At 33.2% G+C, this 25,369-nt stretch overlaps 2 protein-coding genes across 2 annotated transcripts in view; one reads left to right on the top strand and one right to left on the bottom strand.

The window, feature by feature from the left end:
* LOC134851192 (hydrocephalus-inducing protein-like) overlaps window positions 1-25,369 on the top strand; it is a gene marked incomplete in the record, with an annotated part of 215,673 nt that overhangs the window by 84,111 nt on the left and 106,193 nt on the right.
* On the bottom strand, window positions 21,002-24,402 carry LOC134851193 (urotensin-2 receptor-like). Its single transcript, XM_063867163.1, has 4 exons — window positions 23,758-24,402; window positions 23,237-23,568; window positions 22,552-22,672; window positions 21,002-21,523 (listed from the first exon to the last, which is right to left on the bottom strand). The coding sequence occupies exons 1-4, from the start codon at window positions 24,362-24,364 to the stop codon at window positions 21,384-21,386; spliced, it is 1,200 nt and encodes a 399-aa protein (XP_063723233.1). The 5' UTR covers window positions 24,365-24,402; the 3' UTR covers window positions 21,002-21,383.

The raw sequence follows: 25,369 nt of genomic DNA, 5'->3' as shown, positions 1-25,369 counted from the left end.
TAGGCTTACAAAAGCTTATTTATGCTTAATTTAAGCCGTGAAAACTTAGTTTTACTCAAGTAAAGTTAGGTTTCGGAGTTTTTAGCCCCAATTTGGGCATCAAAAACTTCCAAATTTAATAAGTTTCTGAAAAAAATGGAATTTTTGTAACGATTTTTGTTTGAATTTTTGTAACAATTTTTTTTTTTCGTTTTTCCAGTCATTTGTCATTTTACTACAAAAACTGTTTTCGAATTGATATATTTTACTGTGAATGTCAAATATGCCTAAGTTCTATTTTTTCGTTTGAGACTATGGTCGGAATATTCTGTGCTAATTGCACAGTAACCTGCTACCTTGTTTAAATTTGAATTGGTTTAGTTTCAGTTTTTTGTCTCATTCGGTCGGTAGTAAGAACCATTTCTTGCTGTATTTTGATATATGCAATTACCAGTTCGATGTAACGCTGGCCTCGGATTTTGACCATTGTGCTAAGATACATATAAATGAAGCTTCCTAAATGCTATTCAATTCAATCAATAGAGAAAAAGAACAATACAGTTTTGTTTCTTCTCAAAAATCTGAATATATTTAATTTTGTTTAACAATGTTTTTTTTTGGGATGCTTAATTGGGACCAAGAAAATCCGAATATAAGCGCAGCGGAGCAATATTTCGTTACGTGCAAGTTTGCTGCTTGAAATTAGCGTTCCAATCGACTAGTTGTTTTGCAGACGGTGAGAAAAAAGCCCTAGCCACATCCCATTTTCTCGGCGATGGTTGTTGTTTTTGTATGGCTCGCATCGTTAATTACTCGTCTATAGATGACTCAATTAAGGGAACGTTTTCCATCTTTCCTTTTGTTTGATTGAAGAAGAAAATCGTCCATGCAATTAGAATTTCTCAGTTATGATTCTTTTTGTCTGCATTCTCATTAATATTACTCCATCATTTTGACAAGAATACTCACCCTCCGAAATTTATTTGATGGGACCAAATTTGATATGGTAATAGGAGCTAGCAAACAAAAGACACAGCAATCCAATATTTAAAAGCACTTTTGAATGGTAATTTAGTAGATTAGTTTTCTTCGTGGAACGAAGTTATAGAAAACGATGTTAAATCCAACTTCAGATGGCAAGCACTCATTTGGTAAACTAGTGCAACACTTAAAATAGCGTAGCTATTACCGTCTTTCACCTTTACCTCAATGTTTATGCTTAGGTGGTGGAACGATCGCTCATTTAATTCTCTGACAACAGATTTTAGAAAAAAAAGAAAACCGATTGTTATCGTAGTTTTAGAGTTTCATGAGTTTCAACGAATAATTGTGCTGTTCTTGCTATTAAGGTTGATTTTTTTGTTCAGTATTTGCTGAAGTTGATTTAAAAATTGGTTAAGACTTCTAAAAAATTTAAATACAGATATGATTTGCCCGCTGCAAATTGCTAGAAATTTGACATGGTAAATTCAGATTTCATGCGACAAGCACTTAAGTAAATTGGTGCAACATTTAAACTAGAGTAGCTATTACCGTCTTTCACCTTTACCTCAATGTTTATGCTTAGGTGGTGGAACGATCGCTCATTTAATTCTCTGACAACAGATTTTAGAAAAAAAAGAAAACCGATTGTTATCGTAGTTTTAGAGTTTCATGAGTTTCAACGAATAATTGTGCTGTTCTTGCTATTAAGGTTGATTTTTTTGTTCAGTATTTGCTGAAGTTGATTTAAAAATTGGTTAAGACTTCTAAAAAATTTAAATACAGATATGATTTGCCCGCTGCAAATTGCTAGAAATTTGACATGGTAAATTCAGATTTCATGCGACAAGCACTTAAGTAAATTGGTGCAACATTTAAACTAGAGTAGCTATTAGTTGATTTCACTTTTACCTCAATGTTTATGCTTGGATGGTGGAACGATTGCTCAGTCAATAATTTGACGGCAGATTTAAGACTAAGGAAACAATTTGAACTAAAAAGCAAAAATTTTAAACCGATTTTTCTCGACACTAGGAAAAGTTTTGAATTTTTTAAAATGTCATTATTCGAATCACGACTGAAAAGGCTTTAATATCATATATCACTCGACCCATTCCGATTATTAATTTTTGTACCTGATTTTGCGTGGAATACAAAAAAATTGAAAAAAAAACTAAAAGACACCAGAATACAAAGTTCCTCCCCATTTTTCAGCCTGCCAAAATTATGGCCGTTATAGAGATGTTTCTTTTTGCTACAAAAGTTAATATTTGAGCATGTTTACCTTTTAATATTCCGTTGTTTTCGTAGGTTGTGATTATCTTAGTGTTTTTCTTAGTTGTGTTTTTCTTAGTTGTGTTTTTCGTAGGTTGTGTTTTTCTTAGTTATTATTCGGCTTAAAAGGTTTTGGCCTGTGTTTTATCAGCTTAGCCGCCTCATATTGTTGCATCGATGATACTATTGTTTGAAGAGCGACGATGTTTTTGTTCCGACTTTCGATACGAAAGTAACGGAATATTTGTGCTCGGGGTGGGTTTTTTTTTCTTCAGACAATTTCGACTTTTTAACTAGCCATTTTTGACGGAATTTTTAAATATCATTCGAAAGGTATTGTAGTCCTGAGCTCAAACTTGAAAACATTTTTTACCTGTGATCATTTTTCGTAAAGTTACGGGGGGTTAAAGATTGCCATTTTGGCCAATTTGGGACAATTAACGCGCGTTATATTTCGCGCTATTAACGCGTAAGCGGAGAGTTAATCCGTCTAAGAAATTGATCCAAATTGGCTAAAAGAAGCTTATTTGCCATAATTGGTTTGTTACAAGGAGCGAAATTTATACTTTTGTACTTTATATGGCGTGTGGGTGGATGATTCTCATAAAAAAATTTCAATTTTTAGAAAAATTTTTTTTTTCATTTTGTTTTATTTCAATGAAATTTTTAATGTTATTACTGCTCCATAAACCTTAAAAGGCAGTCGGAACATTCAGGGCTTCGCCCTGATACGAGCAGTTTTGTTTTGTTTATGAGTGCTGTGGGATAAGTGAAACTATAAAACTTTGAATATAAAAACTGTTATAAGGAAGTTTTTTTTTTAACTCAGGAGGCGTCTACCCACTTTTTGTTCCCTTAATTACAACTCAAATTGTTCCGATGGTTTCTCAACAGTGATGATTATTAATCAATTTTCTGAAAAGAGAGACCAACAAACAGAAACGTTCATAGATCATTTTTGGACAATTTTCAAACTTTTTGTTTCTGTGTAGTGGCTTTTGTCTGGGTTTTCTGCCAGATTCATGCTAATTGTGACAAAATTTGATTTTTTAGGACGATTCATGCTTCGCCTCTTTGTTGAAACTGATTAAACTAAACTGATGGTTGTCAAAGGTTCGAGAGACAAAATTAATGAAAAGAAAAAATACTTGAACCGAAAATCTTGACCGAAAAAAAATTTTAAATCGTATTTCAGATTCTTTAAGTAGCCTTCAAAATCTGATATCGGCATGCTGCTTTTTATTTTGGCATTCGAAGAAATAACCGAACATTTCTGCTAGGTGTGTTTTTTTTTCAGACAAATTTCGACTCGAACTAGTCATTTTTGATAGGTCTTTTTCAATTGTCATCTGAAATTTATTGACGTCTCTTGAGCTTAAATTGGATGCTTTTTACCTGATATTTTTTGAATTTTTTTATCGATTTATGAGGGTTTGAAAGTTGGGATAGTTAACGCACAAATATTTCGTGATATGGGCGGGAAAGCGGCTATTCAATCCTGCTCAAAATTCGCATCCCAAATTCAACTTATGTCAGTTATTTAGTCTTTTAAATACTGAGTACATTTCTGAATACAGTACGTTAGTTTTTTCCAGATAGCGTATGAGGTGCAGGTTTCACAAAAAACTCTAAACAAATAAGTTTTTTAATTTTCTGTAAACTTTTATCCTTAATTGAATCAAAAATCAATGAATAGACAATTAATGGGAATCGCAACATTCAGGGCTCTGTTATGATTTATCAGTTTTGCCAGAATTTTACAAATTTCAATCTCATACTTTTTGAAAAATAATGATCACATATTTATGATCACACAAATATGATCACACAAACATTTTTTTTTTCAAGTTATTAGGGTTAAAAAATTACCAATTAGAGACTTTTAACGCGCGATATTTTTCTTACTATTAACGCGTAAGCGGCGGCTGGAGCCGGCTCAGAAATTGTTCTTAATTAATATGAAGCAAGCTATTTGATTTTATTAAAAATTTACTGGACGCTTAAGTTATTCATTTTCTCTTTGTAGAACGCGCAAAAAAATAAATCCGAAAAAGTTTTTATTCAATTTTTTTGAAATTTCAGTCAGTTTTTATTTTAAAAAATATGTTTTTATAGAATTTAATCCGCACACCGATTATTTAGCGCTTCGCCCTGATAAGAGCAATCTTGTTAGATTTGAGTTCATGGCTTCATTGCAGATTGAATACACTTCTCCCAGTAGGGGGTTTTATTCTTAGGGGCTTAGTCCACGAGCGGAACATACGGATGTTTTTTTTCTTCAGACCAATTTCAATTTGAAAAACAAAAACTTTTTCTCGGAATTTTTCAAAGCGAACCATTTTTAATTACTAAATTACTAATTAACAGTGTCTTAGGCTGCAAATTTAACTGACACTAAAATCATTCTATTTTAAACTGCTGGAGCAACGCATTATTTTAAATGATGCGTTTTTAGACCCAAAGTGTAACTTTTTGTACTTAACATTGCCTGTGGATAAACATGTTTTCAAAAAAAAGTTTTTTAAGTTGATTTTTTGATTTTTTTAAACATTTTTCTAAATTTTCTTACCAAAACGTGTAACCACCCTAAAGGGCAGTCATGAATTTAAGGGATTTATCTTATAGGGTCTATTCGGTTGTCTTGTTAGAAAAATTTGCGTATCAGGAAAAATATTGCGAAGGTAATTTTTATAACGTATTACTGTGAAGGTAATTGTGAAAGTAATTGCTAATGGTGTTACGTCAGCAAATTTCAAAGAACAAATTATATATAAAGTAAGTAAATCAAAAAAAGAATTTATTTTTTTATTTATCTAACTGTTCTATATAACACAGAATATGCTTTTTGCAATTGCATTTTTTACTTTGGAGACTGAAAGAGTTGAAATAAAGGCAAAACTAGCTATAAAACTAAGCGAAAAGTTGAAATACTAGCTTTTCTTTTTTGTCAAATTTTTCAATTAGAACTTCTAGCCAATTTGTTTGTTCAAAATGACAAAAGACTGCTATAGGAAGCGACAACAGGCGCGCTTTGATAGCTAGTACAGTTTTATTGATATTTCATGTTAAGAAATAATTTGACCTAGTTTGTTTTAATGAAAACTTGAAATTGTTTTTAAAACGAAGAAGAAAAATTGACATCTCTTTTGAGAACGGCTTTTTATTATCCGAACAAGATGAAAGAAAGAGGCAAAATTTCAAATTTTTTTTCTGTAAGTTGAGTCGATTTCAGAAAAAAAATTATTAGTCATTAAAAGCCTTGTGGTTTCGTTTTGAAAATTCATGAAAATTAGTTGGTCTGAGTTGTAAATAAACCTAATGAAAACTAGGCTAATTTTCAAGGTCATAATCAAAATAGTGAAAGCAGATTTGGCTCCTACTTTCCACTATTTTAGTTTTCACGAGGCCTCTTCACAATGGGTATTGTTTCCATGTAGCCGTTAAAAATGTTGTACTTGACATTTTCTTTTAATTAAACCACTGCTGCGTTCATCTCGAAAAGAGCCCATTCCATATTTGGTGAGTTCAGATATTGTATGGAGATTTCTCATGCTACCATTGACCACAAGCGCCCCTTTACTAAGCCGGGAATAAAACACTAGCCATCTATCTACTGCAAGTCTGATAAGTTACTTAATCAAGTTGATAAATCAATCGGGCGCAATCACTGCAACACTGACTGCATCTCTAATGACCGCATTCACGAATGCCAATTTCTTCTGGGAACTTCCACTTCAGATGTTTGGCTTCTCTGGTCTTTTTTTTTAAACTGGTCTTTTCACCTTCAGTAATTGTATCATGTATCATTTAAGAGACCGTGAACAACATAGGTTGCATATAATTGTCACCGCTAAAATATACTGCAATTTTTTGAAGGAGTTTTTTTCTCAGTAACAAAAGATGGTGCATGATGAATTATGATGCTATTTTTCTCATCTGGGCTATGACGTGAGGAAATACTTCCAATGGCCACAATGCAATTATATAAACATTCATTTTCAGGTTCATAAGAATTGGAATGGGCCTCGGTTAATAAAAAACATGTCATTTCATGAACTCCGTAGGGAAAACTAGAGGTCAGCAATTTTTCTACTTTTAATTTTCAATTGGCTCCATTTTAATGTCAATTATTTGTCAAAACTGAAAAGAGTACAAATCGAGTTCAAACGCTAAAATTGATTATTTGGGAATTGTTTATGGAATGTAAAGGTTTAGTTTTTGTTCAAATACATAAAATAGTTTCTTTGTTGTTTTTTATTATGACGTAAGAAGCTAAAAGTGTGAGTTTAATTTTGTTTTAAAAAAGATTTTTGAAAATTGATTAAATACAAATTCTCCGAGGAAACGTTGACAAATTAAATGGTGTGGGCAGCTTATTTTTTATTCAAATTTTTCTCTCTAAATTTTTATCAGGAGTTCATAAAAGTGTTAAAATGAATGGAAAGAAACATTTTATTGAATATATTTTCAGGTTTTCTTAATTAACAAATGTGTTCAACTTTGTTGCTCAGACGTACAAGAGTGTCAAGTACATGAAAGGCTGCGAAAAAAGACATTGCTGCAAAGAAAGGCTGCGAAAAAAGTTCAATATTGCCAAAAAAATTTCAAAAGAAGGTTTTACGAGTACTACAGAAGAGATAAAGCGTAAAAACTAAGTCGCTAGCGAGAAATCGAAAAATTGCTGAAATTAATTTTGGTATCGGGGACATCAATCAATTGAACGAAAAAATTCCGAACAGTTTCTCATACAGTTCATACCATTAAAAAAGTGTATAAAAACTCTAGCATTTTTCCATACTATGGTTTTTTTCCATACTATGGAAAAAATACTATGAACTAGCATTTTTCCATACTATGGAAATATATTACAAGCATTTTCTCATAATGGAACTGTATGGCCCTGAATGGGAACTGTATGACTAGCATTTTTCAAATCTTTAAAAAATGGTACAAACCAGTAATCATGCTGATTGGAAAACCTGAGATAACTAAAAGATTGTGTTTTCTGCAGGAAATTCTCCGCGGCTGAAGAGAAAGCTGGGTCTTAGTGTTTTTGAGATATGAGAACTTTAATTTGCCTATTTAACACTCTGAAAATTACAAAAAATATTCAACAAAATGAAGATGAAAGCCACGATCAACTAAAAATCCTAGACCAAAATACGTTTAGAGATCATCGTGTGCTCATAAACTAGTTTTATGACGTTCAATTTTAAGTTAACGCCTCTTTGTTCCGGAAGGAAAACTTGTTTTGGGTAGCAAGAAAATAGTTATATTGTTTTCAAAAATTTCAGATTAGATTAATCAGGATTTGAAATAAGCTATATATCGCTAGTTGTATCCACTCATTTGCTCGTTCCCCTTTCACTGAATAGATCTACAACCACAAAATCTCGATGTAAAAATTTTGTTTTTAATCAGACGATTTGAATAATTTTGTTTTTGTTCCGACTATTCGAAAAATGGGGAGGTAACTTTGTGTTCGGGTTTGTTTTAGACAATAGGTCGAACAATATATCAAACCAAAGACCTTGAAAAAAGTTTTCTCAGTGTTGAGAAAAACGTGCTTGAAATTTTTGCTTTTTAGTCTAATTTCCGAGCGAACAAAGTGAAAATTAAACGACTTTAATTTAGCATAAATAAGCCTGCTCGCTCACTTTATTCGCTCGAAGTTAGTTTACAATGCCTAATAGTGCTGAATTTTAGTTTTAATTGATTAAAGTTTGTTTTATAGAGTTGATTAACGCCATTTTGGTATTCAAAAACTTTTTTTGATTTTTATAATTTTTTTCGCGTCTTTTTTTGCTTTTATAGTTGTTTTTTTTTCACGACTTTTTTGTTAATTTTAGTTGTTTTTTTATTTCTAGTTTTTTTGTTCAGATGTTTTCATCACACCACTTGCCACCAGGGATCTTCCTATTTAACTTTTTTTAATGTTCTGACTTTCGAAGAAAGGTTGGAATATTTGCGCTCGGTGTGTTTTTTTTCCTTCAGAGAAGTTTTGATTTTTAACTAGCCACTATTGATTAAGATTTTAAACTATCTGATACCTATTTACGACCTCAGCTCAAACAGGACAAATATTTTGTGATTTTTTTGTATAGTCACGGCGGTTTGATCATTGCCGATTTGGCTAATATAGTTTAATTAACGCGCGATCTATTTCGTTCTATTAACGCGTGAGCGGCGATTAAATCCGGCTCAGATATCGTTCCAATTTGATTTAAGGCAACCTATTTGGAGCCTCTGATATGTTGCTGGACTGTTATTGTTCCGACTTTCGAAGAAAGTGAGGAATAATTATGCTTTGGGGTGGTTTATTATTCAGTCATTTTTCGACTATTCAACTGAGCGTTTTTGATAGAGTTTTTTCATGCCATATGAAAAATGTTGTTGTCCTTAGCTCACATTTAAAAAGATATTTTACCTGTGATTTTTTTCGTAAAGTTACGGGGGTTTGAAAGTTGCTAATTGGGTCAGTTTTTGATAGTTAATGCGCGATATGATGCGTTCTTTTTACACAAATATTCAACCGTAAAATTTTTTAGATAATCTTTAAGTGCAGTGGGCACATTCAGAGCTTCGCCCTAGTCTATGATCTGTCTTGTTTTTCCGACTTTCGAAGAAAACAGAATTTTTATGCTCGGTGTGGTTTTTTATTATTCAGTCAATTTTACCGATAAAAATAATAGTTTTCAAAAAAAATTTATTGGCTTATTGAAGATTTGAAAATTGAAGATATTGGCTTCCTGCGTTCATATTTAAAAAGATATTTTAACATCTTTTATTTTTTGTAACGTTCTGGCGGTTTGAAATTTGCCAAATTGGCCATGTTCTAGACTAAATTATTGCGCGCTTAGAAGAATTTATTCATATTGCTGAGAGCGTAACGCGAATTATTTATGCGTTGCGAATTTTCCCGCACAACAAAATTGTTCCCAATTGAATTGAAGCTAGCTAATCGGATCGATCGTATTAATTTCATACGACTCAACATTTCACACTTAGATCTTGTCCAAAATTGATAGGTTTTCATTTTTTTATTTTCCAAAAACTATACGATAGGAAATAACGTACTGTCGGAACATTCAGGGCTTTCCCCGGATATACGAACAGTCTTGTTACATATCTTTTGGCTTTGCATAGCGTGTGAGGAAAATTTTAGTTATCATTTTCCCCCCGAATTTTTTTCCTGATTCGAGCAGTCTTATTGTTTTTTAGAATCGATCAAATGGCAATCTTAACTCTCTATTAATTTTTTTCCCAAATGAAAACTGTGTTGTTCTGAGTTTTGATTGAAGAAATGGTTGTATCTGTTAAATGTTTTTTTTTCTCTATTCTCCGTGAAGGAAATGAAGATTTGATGCTTAGAAATGAAAACATTTTCTAAAAATTTAGATTGAAAATATGCACTTCGTGCATATTTTTTTTGTTATGATTCAAGGCTTCGCAAATGGCTAAGGTGCGCTTCAAATCCAATTATCTGTAATGGCCAACGCGAAAGTGGCGATTTATTATGTCAGTTGGCACTTTATTTTCATCATGAGAGTAGTTTTTCTGAAAAAACGTCTATTTTTTGGCTATTCAGACTTAAGTTTAGCAGACTGAGTTCTCTTCATTTTTGCCTTGAACATTTTTCAAATTGTACAGAATAAATGGTTATTTTAAATTCAATAAATGGCTCTGATTAACTGTGCATTTATCAGGTTCATATTGTTACGTCATCCGAAGCAGTAAAACGCATAAAAGTACAGTTTTGCTTATGAGGCATGTAAGCCGAGGGATCAAAAGTCGAAACGATTAAAGCCCAAAAACTTTTCAAGCAAAAGGAAAATTCTTCTCATATTCAGGCTATCGGTACGCTTTCATTTCAAAATAGGGGAGCGGTGGTGAAGTGGTTACGTCTCCGCCTCTCAATCGAAAGGTCGGATGTTCGAGGCCCACCATGATCCGTTCTCGTTGCTTGAGGGTGAAGCAACACTACCCAGCCCAGAAAAAAAAAAAAAAATAAAAAAAAAAAAAAAAATTGCATGCAGTTCTTAAACAGGGGCACAACAGCGGTTCGCCGTAATGAGCTGTACAGCTCGTATGTTGGTCCTTTCCCCCGTGGATAAATGATCTTAAATTTTAATTTTACTCCAGCGAAGTAAGAAAAGACTAATAACCTAATAGCATTTCATTCATACGCGTTTGCTGGTTCCTCATTCGAAATCGCGCAAGAGATTCTTTGTGAACTCTCGCCTTAAATTTGATACAGCCAATTAGAGAGTGTATTTTTACCCACAGTTTCTATTTTTACCCTTTTGTCCATTAACAGCTAGTTTTTTGTGTTTTCTGTCCTCAAAGTATGAAAGGAAAGGATGTTAAAAGAGAATGCGGATAAAATTTTCAGTTTGAAGTACCAAAATAGGTTTATGTTGCTCGATGCGAGGCAGTCATAAGAAAGACCCATTATGATATCCTACTCCTTTGCAAAACCCCCTCTTCGATCACTGTTTACCTCATTGTGAAGTGAAACATCATGGTTTCATTGCCAAATCTGGACGCATTTGCTATGGTACACATATGAACACGTGGTACACATATGAATAGGTACTCGTGCCGTACCTATCATTGCAAAGTGATTCGTTTTTTCTTTCAATAAAACATAGTTTTTTCTCAAAAATATAAATTCGAAATAACCATTTGGCATGTAAGTTACACCGGCATGTAAATATGCATTTATAACTTTGGGTTATAAAATTAATTTCGAAAAGAGCCAATGGATCTATCTATAGGATTTTTCGCGTATGTCTAACAAAAACTTTTTAGATCAGATTAATTTTTTGTTTCTATTTGGCGTTTCTCAGCAACACGTTTAAATTGTTCCATTTGTTAGAACTATCGTTCGCTACAGATGTTTTTCACCCTTTCTTAAGGAATCTGTGTTGTTTTATTTGTTTTGTGCGTTTGTTTGATATATGCAACGATCAGAATGCAACGAACTCTGATATACATACACTCCCTACAAATTTAATTTATCTGATTAATTTTGCCACATCGCACCTTCTAGTCAGGCTTTGCTGGGTAATGAATAATTCGGCTGGTAAAACTTTGGACTTAAGAAATAGAATTTGTGCTTGATAATTTTTTCTGCTAGATAGCACACTTTCATCCCCAGCTAACTTGTCCTTTTAGTCTGTTAAATCGAGACAAGGGTATTTTAAAATAAAAATGCTGAATTAAAAGATAAATAACAAAAAACTAAGATCTAAAAAGTCTAATTCTTGTGTTTAATGGTAACATGTGTCGCAAGCATTAATGTATTAGCATGAACTTTTGGGCTGGGGAGTTGGTGACAACGGAAGAAAAATGCAACAAAAAATCGTCTTGGGCATTGATGAATAAGAACACTTTCAATAAAATTTATTACGCAAAACAAATGTATCATGAATTTCACCTTCTTGATACAATTTTCGGGGAAAAATTACAACAATACTTCTGATTGTGCCCGGTTTATTTTTTTATAAGCAAAGATTTTCGTTTGATGGCGAAAACCTGAGGGTTCAAATGCCGATTAACGTGTTTGAGTTAGTTTTTGATAGAAAAAAAACTGTATTTAAAACTGATAGAAAAAATATATTTTAAGAAAATAAAATTTTCGTTTTTTTTATTACCCCATCACAGACGCAGTTGCCAGCTACAAAGTGAATAACGCAATAATTAGATCAGTTAGCTGGCGTTAATTAAAGGGCAGCCTTATTGTTTTGTGATTTAATACTGTGCAAGTAAAAATTTTATCGTACCACAAAATTAAGGTCATTGGTTTGTTCAGAAAGTCAAGAACTGTTGCTCAGGATGTTTTTTACAACGCATTTTAATCGCCTCAAAGAAAGTTTGCTGTGACTAAGTGTGGTCTCATTTCAAAGCCGTCTAAGAGATAATTACATAAATGCAATCCCTGAAGATTGATAATATCACATGGAGTGCTTAATTTTATTTAAATTTGATATAATCAAAAGTTTGCATCAATTTAATTTAGAAAGTTTATGAGTTCGGGGTAATACGCCACGCATTAATAATTCTGGCGTAATGAACTTATTTGAGTTGCGAGAGCAAATTATTTGTAATCGGAAACAAGACTTTTTTTCCTGGTAAACAAATTTTCTGAATAATTTTGCTGCTTAGTTTTTGCTATTGCTGCTCAAGTATGCTCATTTTCTTGAAAACTCTTCTTAGGTCAAAACTACTTCTTAGGTCATTTGAGGAAGAAGTTGGTTTTTGAAATAGTTTTTTTTATTGAACAAATGTTTATGTTTTGGTGACTTTTGGTTTTTGTCTTAATATGTGTCGGCCATTTATTATTATTTTTTTTTCATTTCTATTTTATAATGTTATTTGGTATGCTTTTCGAGCTGTTTCTTCCCAAAACTTTTTTTTTATTCAAACAGTTGTGACTACAATTGAAAAATGTTTGATGTTTGCGAATTTGCCATTTCAGATTTTGAATATTTTTTTTCTATTAGGCAGGTGGCTTATATTGTATCAGCTTAGTCATTCAATGATGCCTATTTTCACGGGCGAGCAATTTTAAATGCGGTTGCCTGTTTCAATTGCGATGGGTTGTAAAAATTTTGATTTTTAAAGATGTAATAGCTTGTTTTTATACTACAGTTCCGTTTTTGGGTTAAAGAAAGACTGCATGGTTTTTTTTCCTTATTTGCCGTTGGTCATTGATTCTCAATGTTTGCTAAGGTTGTTTATGAACGTTTTTCGTGACAAAAATATGGAAATGTTGTTAATGAACTTCCTTCTTTTTTTCTAATCGACATTTTGCAATGCAATGTTTTAGTTGTATCGCATGTGTAGTGAAGTTCTGCTTTGCCTCTGTGTAATTGGTTGTCTTCTTTTTCTTCGAAATTTGGAGCAAAAACGAAACCAACTGGAAATTATATGAAAATATGATTTTTTTGCAACAAATAATTTAAATTTTTCCAATTGTTTTTTAAGTATTTTTAAATGTGAAATTGCTACGCAACTCATAGTTTTGCGAACATTACGTGCCGCTAGCACGGCGTCTTGCGATAACTGTGATTACAAGTTTGAGTGGATGCTCGCTCTACTGTTTCAAATATACTGATCGGTACAAAATGAGCAATCTCTTGCTTAATGAATCGATAGTGAACTTCTGACTTGATATAGTTCACTTGTTCTTTTGTTGCATCCCATAAAGTCTATGAATACCAAGTTTGTTCTGATATTGTATGAAATATTTCGCTCCAGTCAAAACGAACTGTCGATGATTAGCTTTTAATAGAATGACCTCAACAGCTAGCTAGTTCATTTTATTGTGAACTTATCAAACCATATCCGCTATTTAAAGCCAAAATAAATGGATTCATCGTCAAGTGGATGTTTTTAAGATAAATAATTAGAAGCTAATGGAAAAACACTCTAAAGCATCATCATTGTTGATTTACACTTTGTAATCAACAATATTTTAGACTCCAAGTCTAATTTAAACAGCTATTCTGAAAACACTGACTTTGTGAATTTTTTTGCTAGTTTGTAGGACAATATTTTAAGATTTTCTCAGGCTGTTTTTTTGTGATTCGGCTTTTGGTTTCATTTTTGGTTCAATTCACATTCATTTGGTAAGAAAAAGAGTTCTAGTTTCAAAACTGAATTTTGTTTTCAGTTTTCTCAGTCAGCGGAATTAGTTTATGATTGAAAAGCATTATCAAAATGGAATATTGATTTTTTTCCACATTAACGACTTTAATTAAATCACTTGAATATTTTGTTAACTTGATTTATAATAATTTCAAGTTATTCGACCTAGTAAAACAACTACACCTGGGAAGACCAAAGTCCACGTTTGAATAGGACCTGTTTTTTGCAAACTCTGAAAACGTACTTTCTGAAAATAAGTTGTCGGCCTATCGTGTGTCTGGTTAATTTTTTTCCGTTTTTTCCACATCGCGGATTTTTTTTTCGTGTACTAATTTTCGCTGCCCTTTTTTCCCCTTGCAAGCTTTATTCGGCCTATGGGTGTTGTTTTATGTTACTCTTATAGCATTAGTAATATGATTGTGCTTTACCGCATTAGTGACCTAATAGTGCGTCAGTTTAAGGGCGACTTAATTTTAATGCCTCTAATCGCTCCGCGCGGAAACTCAGTAAAGGATTTTTAAAAGTTTTGAATTTCAGAACTTTACAGCTCAAAGTTTTTTTCTATGACAACAGTTTTATTTGTCGGCTCAACGGGAGTTTTCCTGAAATTTAGCAACATTCGACTAATTTAGCTTGCAATACTGCCTTGCATTGTGTCGCAAATGACGCGGAGCTCCGCTCCATCTCTGTGTGAAAGTTTTGAAGACAAATTGAGACGTTTTTGATCATTTTATCTGTTTTCTACAATAATTCTCCGCGAAAACCGATATTTTGACTGGAGTTTTTTGTATCGCAACTTTTTTGGCCGACCAGTAGATTTTCTTGGTGGATATGGGTTATAAGCTTGTACAAAATCTTTCAATTGTGATTTCTTCTTCGAATAGATATTGCAAACAAGTTTTGCTGTGTCGAGAAAAGGTCTATTTCTATGACACTTCATCTTATGACCAGTAAGTAAACGAGGAAGTAATTTCTGATCCTAAGCTGTTCATTTCAAAAAACCGAAACATTTTTTGTGCGTGATGGCATCAACAAGTAAACATCGCTTTCTTGGTTGTCCATCTAACAAAAAATAAAAGTAATAATTACGTTGTCAATTTTTTTTTCTGTGTGCACTGATAAAAATTGACGAAGATCGATTTTAGTATCAAAAACTTTCAGATGAAATAAAATAGATTTGGATCATTTTTAAATCGATTGAAATTGATCTCATTTCAAAACGAGCAAAAATCAATATCAGTTGATTCTTAATCGATCCGATTTATCTTTTCTTTGTGTCTATATAGTTTTTTGACGAATTTTAAATTGATTCAAACTGAGTTTAATCCATTTTTTTTCTTATTTTATACAAAATATAATAAAAAAATTTAATTTATGCTTTTAGTTAATTTTGTTGCTGATACTTGATCTCAAAAGAAACTAAGATCAACTAATTTGCGAATTTTATGCAGCATGTTTATTCCTCCAAATTAATTGTGTTTATCGGCTTATTTAATTACCCCCACGAAATTGCGCAACAGATATTGATTTTAAGAATAGCATTTAAAGACATTTCACGTAACATTACTTGTTATCACCACGAGAACGCTTAGGTTGGAGAATCGTGCAGGGATTTCAGAAGCTGTTAGTTTGCACTGAGCAGTGCTTCCTGAAATGACTTCAGATCATTTTACGGAGATTTTTTTGAGTACAATTTTTTGCTCCAGTTTGAAGCAAAAATAAACTTTGAAAACTCCTTGAGGCTACAAAAAAAATAATCTTCTCACAACCTTTCTTAACAAATTGATATAAATCAATTTCTGTGAGGTTCCAATAAAAGAAACTAGCTACCAAAATTCATTCAAATCAATTTAAAATGATTTTTAGACAAATAAATTGATACAAAGTTTCCTGAATGAATCGATTCAAAATTAATTTCAGTTGCTAATATGTGCGTGGTTACTCGATTTGTTTCAAGTTATGATCAAATTACACTTGGCTTAAATAGATCCAATTCTATTTGTGTCAGTGTGGTGCATATACAAAACAGTCCCATACAAAACAGTCCAATACAAAATAGTTCAAAAAATCATGTAATGAAGGAAAAAAACAGTCCGGTTTAAGGTCACCGGTGGGCGCGCTATGCGCGCGTCGCCGCTTCGCGGCAATAATCAGCTCTAAATTTCGTATTAAATCCTACCATCTGTCGGCACGCTCGCAACACGTTGGCGCGACTGCGGCGGTCACTATTTTGTTGTTTATGTTTGTTGAACAAAGAACATTTCTCGGCCTACCGGCTTGTTAAAACAATTATTACTTGGGACTGTTTTTCGGACTGTTTTGTATCGGACTGTTATTTTGTTCATTTTCATACGTTTCCGGACTGTTTTGTATGGGACTGACTGTTTCGTGCAGACACGGTCAGTGCGAGTGGGCATTCCTAGAGTTAGACAAGTTAGTGTTTTGTGAAATAACAGTTGTTCAATTATAAATTAGTAGCATTTTAAACATATAGGTTTACGATCAGAAACGCGAGAAAAAAAGAAGTACTGATCTCGTATCACTGACTGTTAAGTTACAGTTTTCAATTAAACAAGAACTGACTGGTTTGTGGAAAAAGCTTCAACTTTTGAAATTTAAAGAAAAATTATATGCCTTCAAGCTCTTTGAATTTCAAAAAAATTCCTGGTTGGTGCTTTGTTGATAAAATCAACCCAACTTGAGTAAATTCGATCAATGATTTAAATTTTTATTTCTGCTGGATATCTGACCATTACACATTTGCTGTTCGATAGTGGAGTTTACTTTTCTTTGTGCAATGGAAATGAACTGAATTTAAAAATGTATCAAAAGTAAAACGGCAAAAAAATCTAAATTGAGCGTGAACAAATTATCGGAATTTTCATGAAAAAAAAATCACCTAGACCTAAATAGGAGTCTTCGCTATGTTCAATACTCCTATTAAAAGAAAAGGAGACAATCAAGCCGTTATTATCATTTAGAGCTTCTATTCACATTTTTGTATTGATGTTTTTAGTTTATTAGAGAGAATTTTCTGCCGCCATTATACGTGGATGATAGAAGCTTCTTCTTCTCAGACTATTATGATTTTCAGCTTGTTTGATTCCTGCCTTTTGACGTAAAACAGTTTCTTTCTTCGATTTCCAAATAATTTTTTCAAATACTTTTTTATTATTACAATTAGGATAGAAAGATGGTGATTTTGTAGTTGAACTTGTTTAATGTTAGATTATAAATAAATGAGCACGCAGAGATCAGCTGCCTTCAAAAAATCCAATTTTCTTTCACAACTGCCTTTCCACTGATTCATGGAGATAACTTCCGCCCTTTAATCGCTTTTAAGAAGCTCTAAGTGATGTAGGTTTCAGATAAAAGCTCATTTCCTTGCGACTTGGATTGAACTGATTTTACGGAATGAGTTTTACAGAAGGTTATACATAAATTGAATAATTAGCTGAAAACTACTATGAATTGCATATTTTGCATAAATCTTTCTAGGATGTCAATATTTGTGCTGCTGTGTCGTTTTTATCAGTAGCAGTCACTTTCTTTCATGCTCATGATCGAATCGGTTTTTTTAAGTATAAATTATCGCTGATCCCGGTGATATTTGGATTATCAAAGAGCAATTTCCAGACAATGAATTATTTAGTACAATTTTTGGTAAGCAATAAAAATTTGGTTAGTTCACACATCAAAAATAGTAACTTTTAATACCGATATAATATTTGAAAGGCATCATCTTTGGTTTAAACTTGCATTAAAATCTATCTGAAGCGATATTACTTGATTCAAAGCACGGCTTGCGTTGTTTAAAATAAACGAATTTGGTTAAAGTTTCATCAGCCAAAAACTTGAATTTAAGTCAAAAACTTGAAAAAACTTGGTGGGGGTCGTTGAACTTGGTGGGGGTCGTCGTACACTTGATACAGACATGTCTGTCGCTAACGTTGATTGTTGTTGGAAACATGCTGGTCACTGAAGAAATATTCAGGTCGGCTCTGACAGATTTCAAAATTGTATCAACAGCAGTTATTTTTTTTGTTTGTTTGCCCGTACCGAACGAAAAGAAAACGCCCTGAATATTAAGACTGCAAGTTAAGGTCAATTAAAAAGTGTTTTGGTTGAGTGATTGCCGAAATAATCTAATAGGAAACTTTTTTTTTTTAAAAATTTTGTTCATTTCATCTCCCTCGCATGCTATGTAAGATGCAAAGGGTGTTATAAGCATCTCTTATTGTTTTAAAAGTACAGAAATGCTGGCCTCAATTCAATTTGAAACGCGTTTATTCGTCTTTTACTAGTGTTATATGGAGGCATGATTTTCTCGAGTTAATTATGTCAAACTGACCAAACTAGCAATTTTCAACTTTTCAATTATACTCGTTTCACATCGATCGTAAACTCAGGATAGTACGGGGACCAACGTTTTAACAGAACGGTATCTTAGCAGAAAAGTAAAAAATGGTCTTTTAACCAGACTCAATACATAACTTTCTAACCGCTTCTTTTCAAATTGTCTACTATTTTTTTTTACTGATCTTAACTGAATTATTGCGTTGTGGTTTGGTAAAAGATCGGTCTAGTAAGCGGTTGGTCTGGTCAAAGACCTAGCCGCGGTTAGTTTAGTGGTGAGCGCGAAGGTCAAGGGATCGGTCCTCTAGAGAAAATTTCTTTGAACAAAGAGAAAAAACCACTACCAGCTTATTTATTCCTGGCTTTTTTTGAAAGTCGAAACAGCAAGGCGGTTTTTGTCGGGCAAATCCAGCAAGTCCAGCAAATCCAGGGCAAATTAAATGGCGTCGAATATTTTTTGGTTTATGTAATGTTGACAAACCACGAGTTGTTGTGGTCTAAGTGTTTGCATGACCCAATAGAACATTAGTCGAAATTAGTAGAAATTCAAAAAACAGCTGTGAAATCAAACATACTTTCGGTAAAAATCGTGAAATAATTGTCTTTAACCAGACTAAACGGCGTCAATACATCCATTAATCAAATTTGTTCGGCAAGTCTGGTAAAAAGTCTATGTTTTAACTTTTTTTGGTAAAAGATTGTTCTGATAAAAAGTTGGTCCCTGAGTTTTAGGCTGATAATATTAGCATGATGAGTTAGCGTTTGTTTAAATTAGCATTTCAAGTTCTTAAATATGAGTCGTGCATGGAATTAATTGAAACAATAAGATTGCCTCAATTCAATTTGGATTGACTTTGTGCTGCTGGATAATTCTTCACGAGTGACTATAGCTCCTTACCTTTTCAGTATCAAAGCATAAAACGGGAAATTTTGTTACACTCATTTCTCAATTTTTTTTTGAAAATTGGTCTGAATGTAAAATTTTCCCCGAGCCTATATATTCGTTACTTTTTTTCAAAATTTGGGACAATATTTTCGAAAACTATCCGAAACGATAGGGAATTTTACAAAATCACTTTCGTTTCATTACAAATTTGGCTAAGTGTACACTGAAAAAAATAGTCAATTAGTGAAAAGAAAACTTGTGTTTTCAAGCTACATTTTTTTAATAAAGGTTTTAAATCAACACTTATGCTACTATTCCGGTCCTCTTATATCATACTCATACTAGTAACGATATCTGTTAATAATTTAAGCCGAATAACAACTCCACGCGTGAATAAAAAGCGCCTTACGCATCAAATTATAAAACGAGAATTTTTGTTATACCCTTTTCTCGTTGTTTTTTGAAATTTGGTCTCAATTAAAAAATTAACCCCTAGTCTATATCTTTTTTACTTTCTTCAAAAGTTGAAACAAAATCTTTTTAAGACCAAACTGGTCTGAATGTAAATTTTCTTTAAAAAATTGCTTTTCGGGGATCTGTCTCTTGACTTTCAAGGGCCACGCCGGGTGTCCACAACGCTCTATCAACCTGACACAAGTCACCTAAACTGCTCGTTCTATATTTTGTTGCTGAAAGTGTAACGCGAAATCTTTACTGGTGACGATTTATCCCACACTACAGAATTGTTCCAATTGAATTGAAATGGTCTTATGAATTGCAAACTCGAATAGCTGTTAATTCTTAAAATTTGATAGTATCAGCTTTAAATTCGTAAGGTTTTTATTTCATTTACCAAAATCTATTCAAGACCAGTTAAAGTCCAGTCGGAACATACAAGGTTTTGCCCTGATACGAGCAGTCTTGTTTCCCTTATTCAAGACTAAGCTATATTTTAGAGCAAATAGTTTGACCTGGTTCGATCTGTGTTTTATTCTGTTCCTTGAGTTGAATTGTGCTTTGCTGCAGTCTGACTCAAAAAGAAATTAATTAAGAAAATAGGTAAATGTATTTTCAGAGTTGTTCTGAGAGAAGTTTTGTTTCAAATTGCAAAGCACCATATACTTAACAAATTTAACCATTTGATTAAAATGTAAAGATGCAATTCCCATTTCAAATCAGAAATCAAATTTGAAATTATTTTTACTACTGATCTCTTGAGAGTTTGGGGCTTTCTTCAATACGTTCATGTAGGTTTACACGTATTATATATTCTTCAACATCATTCTTAACAATATTTGGCATTTAACATGAAACATCTTGCTTTTGATATCTGACTCTTGAACTTGAAGATTTATCTTATATTTTGAAGTCAAAAAGTGATTGTGCTCTAAACGCCCTGCAAAATATAGACAGCATTTGCTTGATATTTACATGATAGGTTACAGATGCCGGTGTAATGATTCATCTCAAGTAAAAGGCCATATATTGTTCTTATCGCGTTTTTTGTTCCGACCACCGAAAATAAGAAGGGAAGGAATTTTAGATTCGGATGTTTTTCTTAAGCAAAGTCAGGTAATATGTACAACAAAGCGAAGTCCTTAGTGCCGAGAGATATCATTTGAAGTCTGTTTAGTTGTATTTCGAGCATGTAAGTTAGAGCATGAAGTCGACGCAATCGAATCTTTCTTTTCTATAGGTATTTATGTGAAGCGCCTAAATTATAAACATTGAACCATTATGTCAGCTTTTTGCTATTTTATCGGGAAGACGAATTGTACACCCCTACCCTCGAAAATAATAATGATAAATTTTGTTTCTGTGATGCGCAGACGATCTATGAAAGGCTATCCAGCCTGTCTGAGTATAGTCCGTTCATCCTAATTCCCCACATTCCAGACTGAGCTATCTTGTTGAGCGAAGCTCTTTTTTTGCAACTCAAGGTTGTTTTTTTTTGCGTCTAGACTTTTCTCGTGGTACCACTATTGCAGCCGAAAGCGGTCAGGCTGTGGTAGACCTGAAGCTAGAGGTTGAGTGAGAGCTCGTCCTTACACTATCACTGCCATGGCAGGGGATCGAATACACAATCTTACGGTCTTAAAGTGAACGAATACCAATAAACCAAAACATCTTAAAAAATTCGAAACAAAAATATGAAAAAGCTTAAATGGATGTGGTCGGAACACTTAAATGAACTTGCGCGGCATCTAATCATTGAAGCTCTTGCATTCATTCTTCTCAAACTTATTTATAAAAATTAGACATCGAATTTGGTCACGCATGCTTCTCCGATCATCAGTTTTAATTGGCTGCCGTTCATCGCCCCTGATGTTTGGCCATTGCCTGTGTAATCATTTAGAACTATTTCTTCTGTCTTCATTTGGCCCTGAACTCCTCCTGAAACATATCACCTTTATTCGACCTTTATTAAGCGTTGAATGAAATCGTATTTGACAGAATTTTTAAATGACATCAACAAATCTACAGCAATGGTAACAATATTGGAATCTATATATACAATAAATTACCACCATATAAAAAAAGTTTGTTTTTTGTTCAGTCTTTGGAAATTTTACTTTTGTTAACCCCCTGCCCCTCCCATGGTTTAGGGGAGATGATTTTTTGACAAACAACTTTGAGTATAACCCAAGTTGAATCAGTTAGCAGTTTACTTTTAAAAATTACTGAAAACATTAATTTATGCTATTAAAAGTATAAAAATGTTGCAGGCCAATTTAATTTGTGCTTTTGTCTACAGTGCATATTCACAAAATTCTTTTCAAAATTATTACTTGGCTAGGCGAAAGTTCTACTGTATGTCATTTAGGGGCAATATTGTACCATTAAACCGCTTAAAAAAGTCATGCGATGTTTTGCCCTTTTATATTTTGTGTTCTAGCTAGTTTATCATGACCAATCGATTAACCAATTCAACCGGATGGTTTCTTAAAACTAAATTGAGATTTTACATTTAGGGTTTGTAAGTTATATCATATCCACTTCTGCAATTTGATACAATAACTATCAAAGAGTTCTTTTAAAAAAATCAGTCAGCTTTTACTCTTCTAAGATTTTATAAGCGATTTTATACTCTTACTTAAACGAACTTTTTAAGTCGTGATTTTGAAAGCAACAAATTTTCACTTTGTTCATGACTTTAAAAACTGACTTTAAAAAAGCAAAAATAGATATGCTAGTGGTAGTTTTTCTATTCAGACCAAAAAATTTGCTCACTTGTGGATAGATCAACGTCGGCTCCGCCGAGTGCTCACACTAATCCATTCACCTGGTACGAGTCTATCTCAACTGCTCCTTTTATTACTAAATGCTGAAAGTGCCCTACGTATCATCCCAAATTAAATCGTGCCCTATCTAAACAATTTTATGAATTTTGTTTGATGTTTACACAAAAATTTAATACTAACCCTGATTGTGGGGGTTGTGATGGTGGTTGTTATGTTGTCGGGTGGGTACTTGACCACTTTGTCCGCTTCGATCCTCTCCTTCTCCGCTCTCATTTTCGTCATCTTCTCGGTCGCAAGATACCTACATGTATGTCTGTGCTTGTTAAGTGTCAAATAAACAAAATGAAGACTCATTCAGGTCGTGTGGTATTTTATTTTTTTTTCAGAACAAAATTTTAACTGTTGTTCACGCTTGAATTTAATATTTCACGGTTTGACTTTTGAAGTTACGTATTGATACAGTTGTCTGAATTTGAGTTAGTTTTATGAAAAAGACATTTCTAAAGATAAATAAAAAGAGATTTTTGAAGATGATAGTGATTGTTTTTTTCTTTGAAATTCAAAAGTTGAAATTTTATTTGAAAGCAAGTTATTTTTGGTCTCCTTGAACTTATTGTCACTTGAAAAACTGCCTGTTGGCTGTGACAAACAGATTAAACTTAATTTTCATATTTTGTACTTTATTCCACGGATGCTGTAAAAGCAGCCAAAAATTTGTGAAACAAAACATCTAAAATCAATGCTCCAAATTTCATGAAACTGAAAAAGTGGAAAAAAATCTCTGTTGAAACATAGATAGACGTAGATAAACATAGATAAACGGATAGACGTATCGGAGACATTAACAAGATAAATGAATACATACATCCTCTTCTGGCGCGAAATCACAAGACAAACTGGAAACTGTACAGTTGCTAGTTGTGATGATAGCATATAGAAATGGGTTGACAGCCGCATTCGCATACGTGAACACAATCGCACTCTCCATCCAAAACTCAGAGCAGTGGTAGTTTAGAGGGCTGAAAATAGCTCGGAAGAGGCAGAGCCAGAAAGGAAAGTGAAATAGCCAGAAAAGAGCTACTAAAGCCGCAAGCATTCGGAAGATTCGACTCTGGTGGATTGTGTTGCTGGATACAAGCGAAAGTACCGATTTGGTTTTGAAGATGATCACTGTATAGATTACTCCGATCAGGATTCCTAGAAATTCCAAAGCAGTAAATTAGAAGGCCAAGCGGTAATTTAGTATTTTAAAAAATAAACACGTTTTAAGAAATAAACAGAACTGGTCTCGAAATGTCTGCTTTTTGGACAAAATCAAGTTTATAATTTTAATAATTTTGTAGCTTGTTTTGTGTTTAAATTTTTTGTTTTAATAACAAAGCTTACCTGGAATGCAGTAAGTTGTGGCAAATAGTACCGAGTTGTATCGGATTCCGACCGACTCTGAGTATGTTGAAACACATGCGATTACGTTACTATGGAGCTCGGCGTAAAAAGCAGCGGGCAGAGATATGACGAAAGCAAACAGCCAAATAAGCCCACAGATTACAATTTGAGGCTTGGCTTTGCTCTCTCGGGTCAAATGGCCTCGATCGGTGACCTTAACTAGTCGCTCGTAGGACATTGCTAGAATTGTGAGACTTGAAATTTGTAGGAACATTATATCGGCGGCATTGAAAATTTTACAAAAAGGAGTGTTTGCTATTGAAACAAATCGGTCGTAATATCTGAGATAGCAGCCTGTAAATAATAACAAAAGGTCGGCTGTAGACATGTTAGCAATGAGAACTATAGTTCGGGTCAATTTGTGACCAAAAATAATGGTAATAAGAACGGAAGAGTTTGCTAAAATACCCATGAGAAATATAATCGGATATGTTACTGAGGCTCCCTTTGCCGTCTCTTCGACTTCTTGCTGCTCATAGTTGATCTCAGTCGCTGCCAGTCCCAGCACTAAGGTGTTGTCGGCCATGGGAACTCCTTGAGAGTCCATATTAATATTGGCGCATAGGTTAGAAGCATACAAGTCACAGCCTAGGTCTAGGGTCCGACTCTTCTAAGCGCTTTGTTTGATTAGATTTGCTCTCAATCGAAGTTAGGATTGGGATCCAGCGCAAATATAGATTTGTTCCATCTTCAAATTTAATCCATTGAATGGTTTCGTTGAACTGCAAAACTAAAAGTAGAAATAAAATTGATTTCAAGCTGCTTTCAAATTTCAGCAAAACGCATTTTTACAGGCGTCTTAATTACGCTTGTCGTACAGAAATTTAACAATTAAATATTGTTGAGATTTAAAGGAGGCGATCAAATGGTTTTTATTCCAATTGGTCTAAATTTGAATGCTCTCAAACTCGATTGTTTTAAATTAGTTGTAATTTGAACAATTTTTTTGCAAATTATTATCCTTTTTGGGGTTCTTCAGAATTTAATTTAATTTTTATTCTTTATTAAAAATTGTTGAGAATTTTGCGGAAAAAGAAACATGGTTTATGGAAACGAAGCGCTCAATCTGGACAATTTATTAACCCTTATACCCTTAAAATCACTGATGCATTAAAAAATTATAAGGAGATGTCATGGATTGTACTTTTCTAGGCTATTATTGAAGACAAAGGAAGGGGGAAGAATGAAAGAAACTTAAATTAGCCAGTCAGAATTGGTTAAAATTTAATTTTTGAAAAGAATGAAGAAAAAAACTGAAAATCAGTTTTGGGCAGTTCAAAGGCTAATGATTGGTTATCTGTGAGGTCATATGAACAAGTACAGCCCTATGCCGAGTATTTTACACGTAATGAATGCGTTTTAATTATCTCTAGCTACAATTAAGTTCATTCTAAGTTAAATCAAAAACGAAAGCTACTTTTACCATGTAGATGTCTTTGTAGATGGTAAAAATAAATGGAAAACTCATCAGGACTCTTCGCTAATAGTAAAATACAAGAAGCAATTTTCCATTTGTGACCAAAATTTCAAACTGCTGTTTTTCCTACCAACT

This window comes from Symsagittifera roscoffensis, chromosome 7, assembly GCF_963678635.1.
Source record: "Symsagittifera roscoffensis chromosome 7, txSymRosc1.1, whole genome shotgun sequence".
Lineage (NCBI taxonomy): Eukaryota > Metazoa > Xenacoelomorpha > Acoela > Convolutidae > Symsagittifera > Symsagittifera roscoffensis.
The sequence above is the reverse complement of the archived record's forward strand: the minus strand, read 5'-3'. Positions and strand labels throughout refer to the sequence as shown.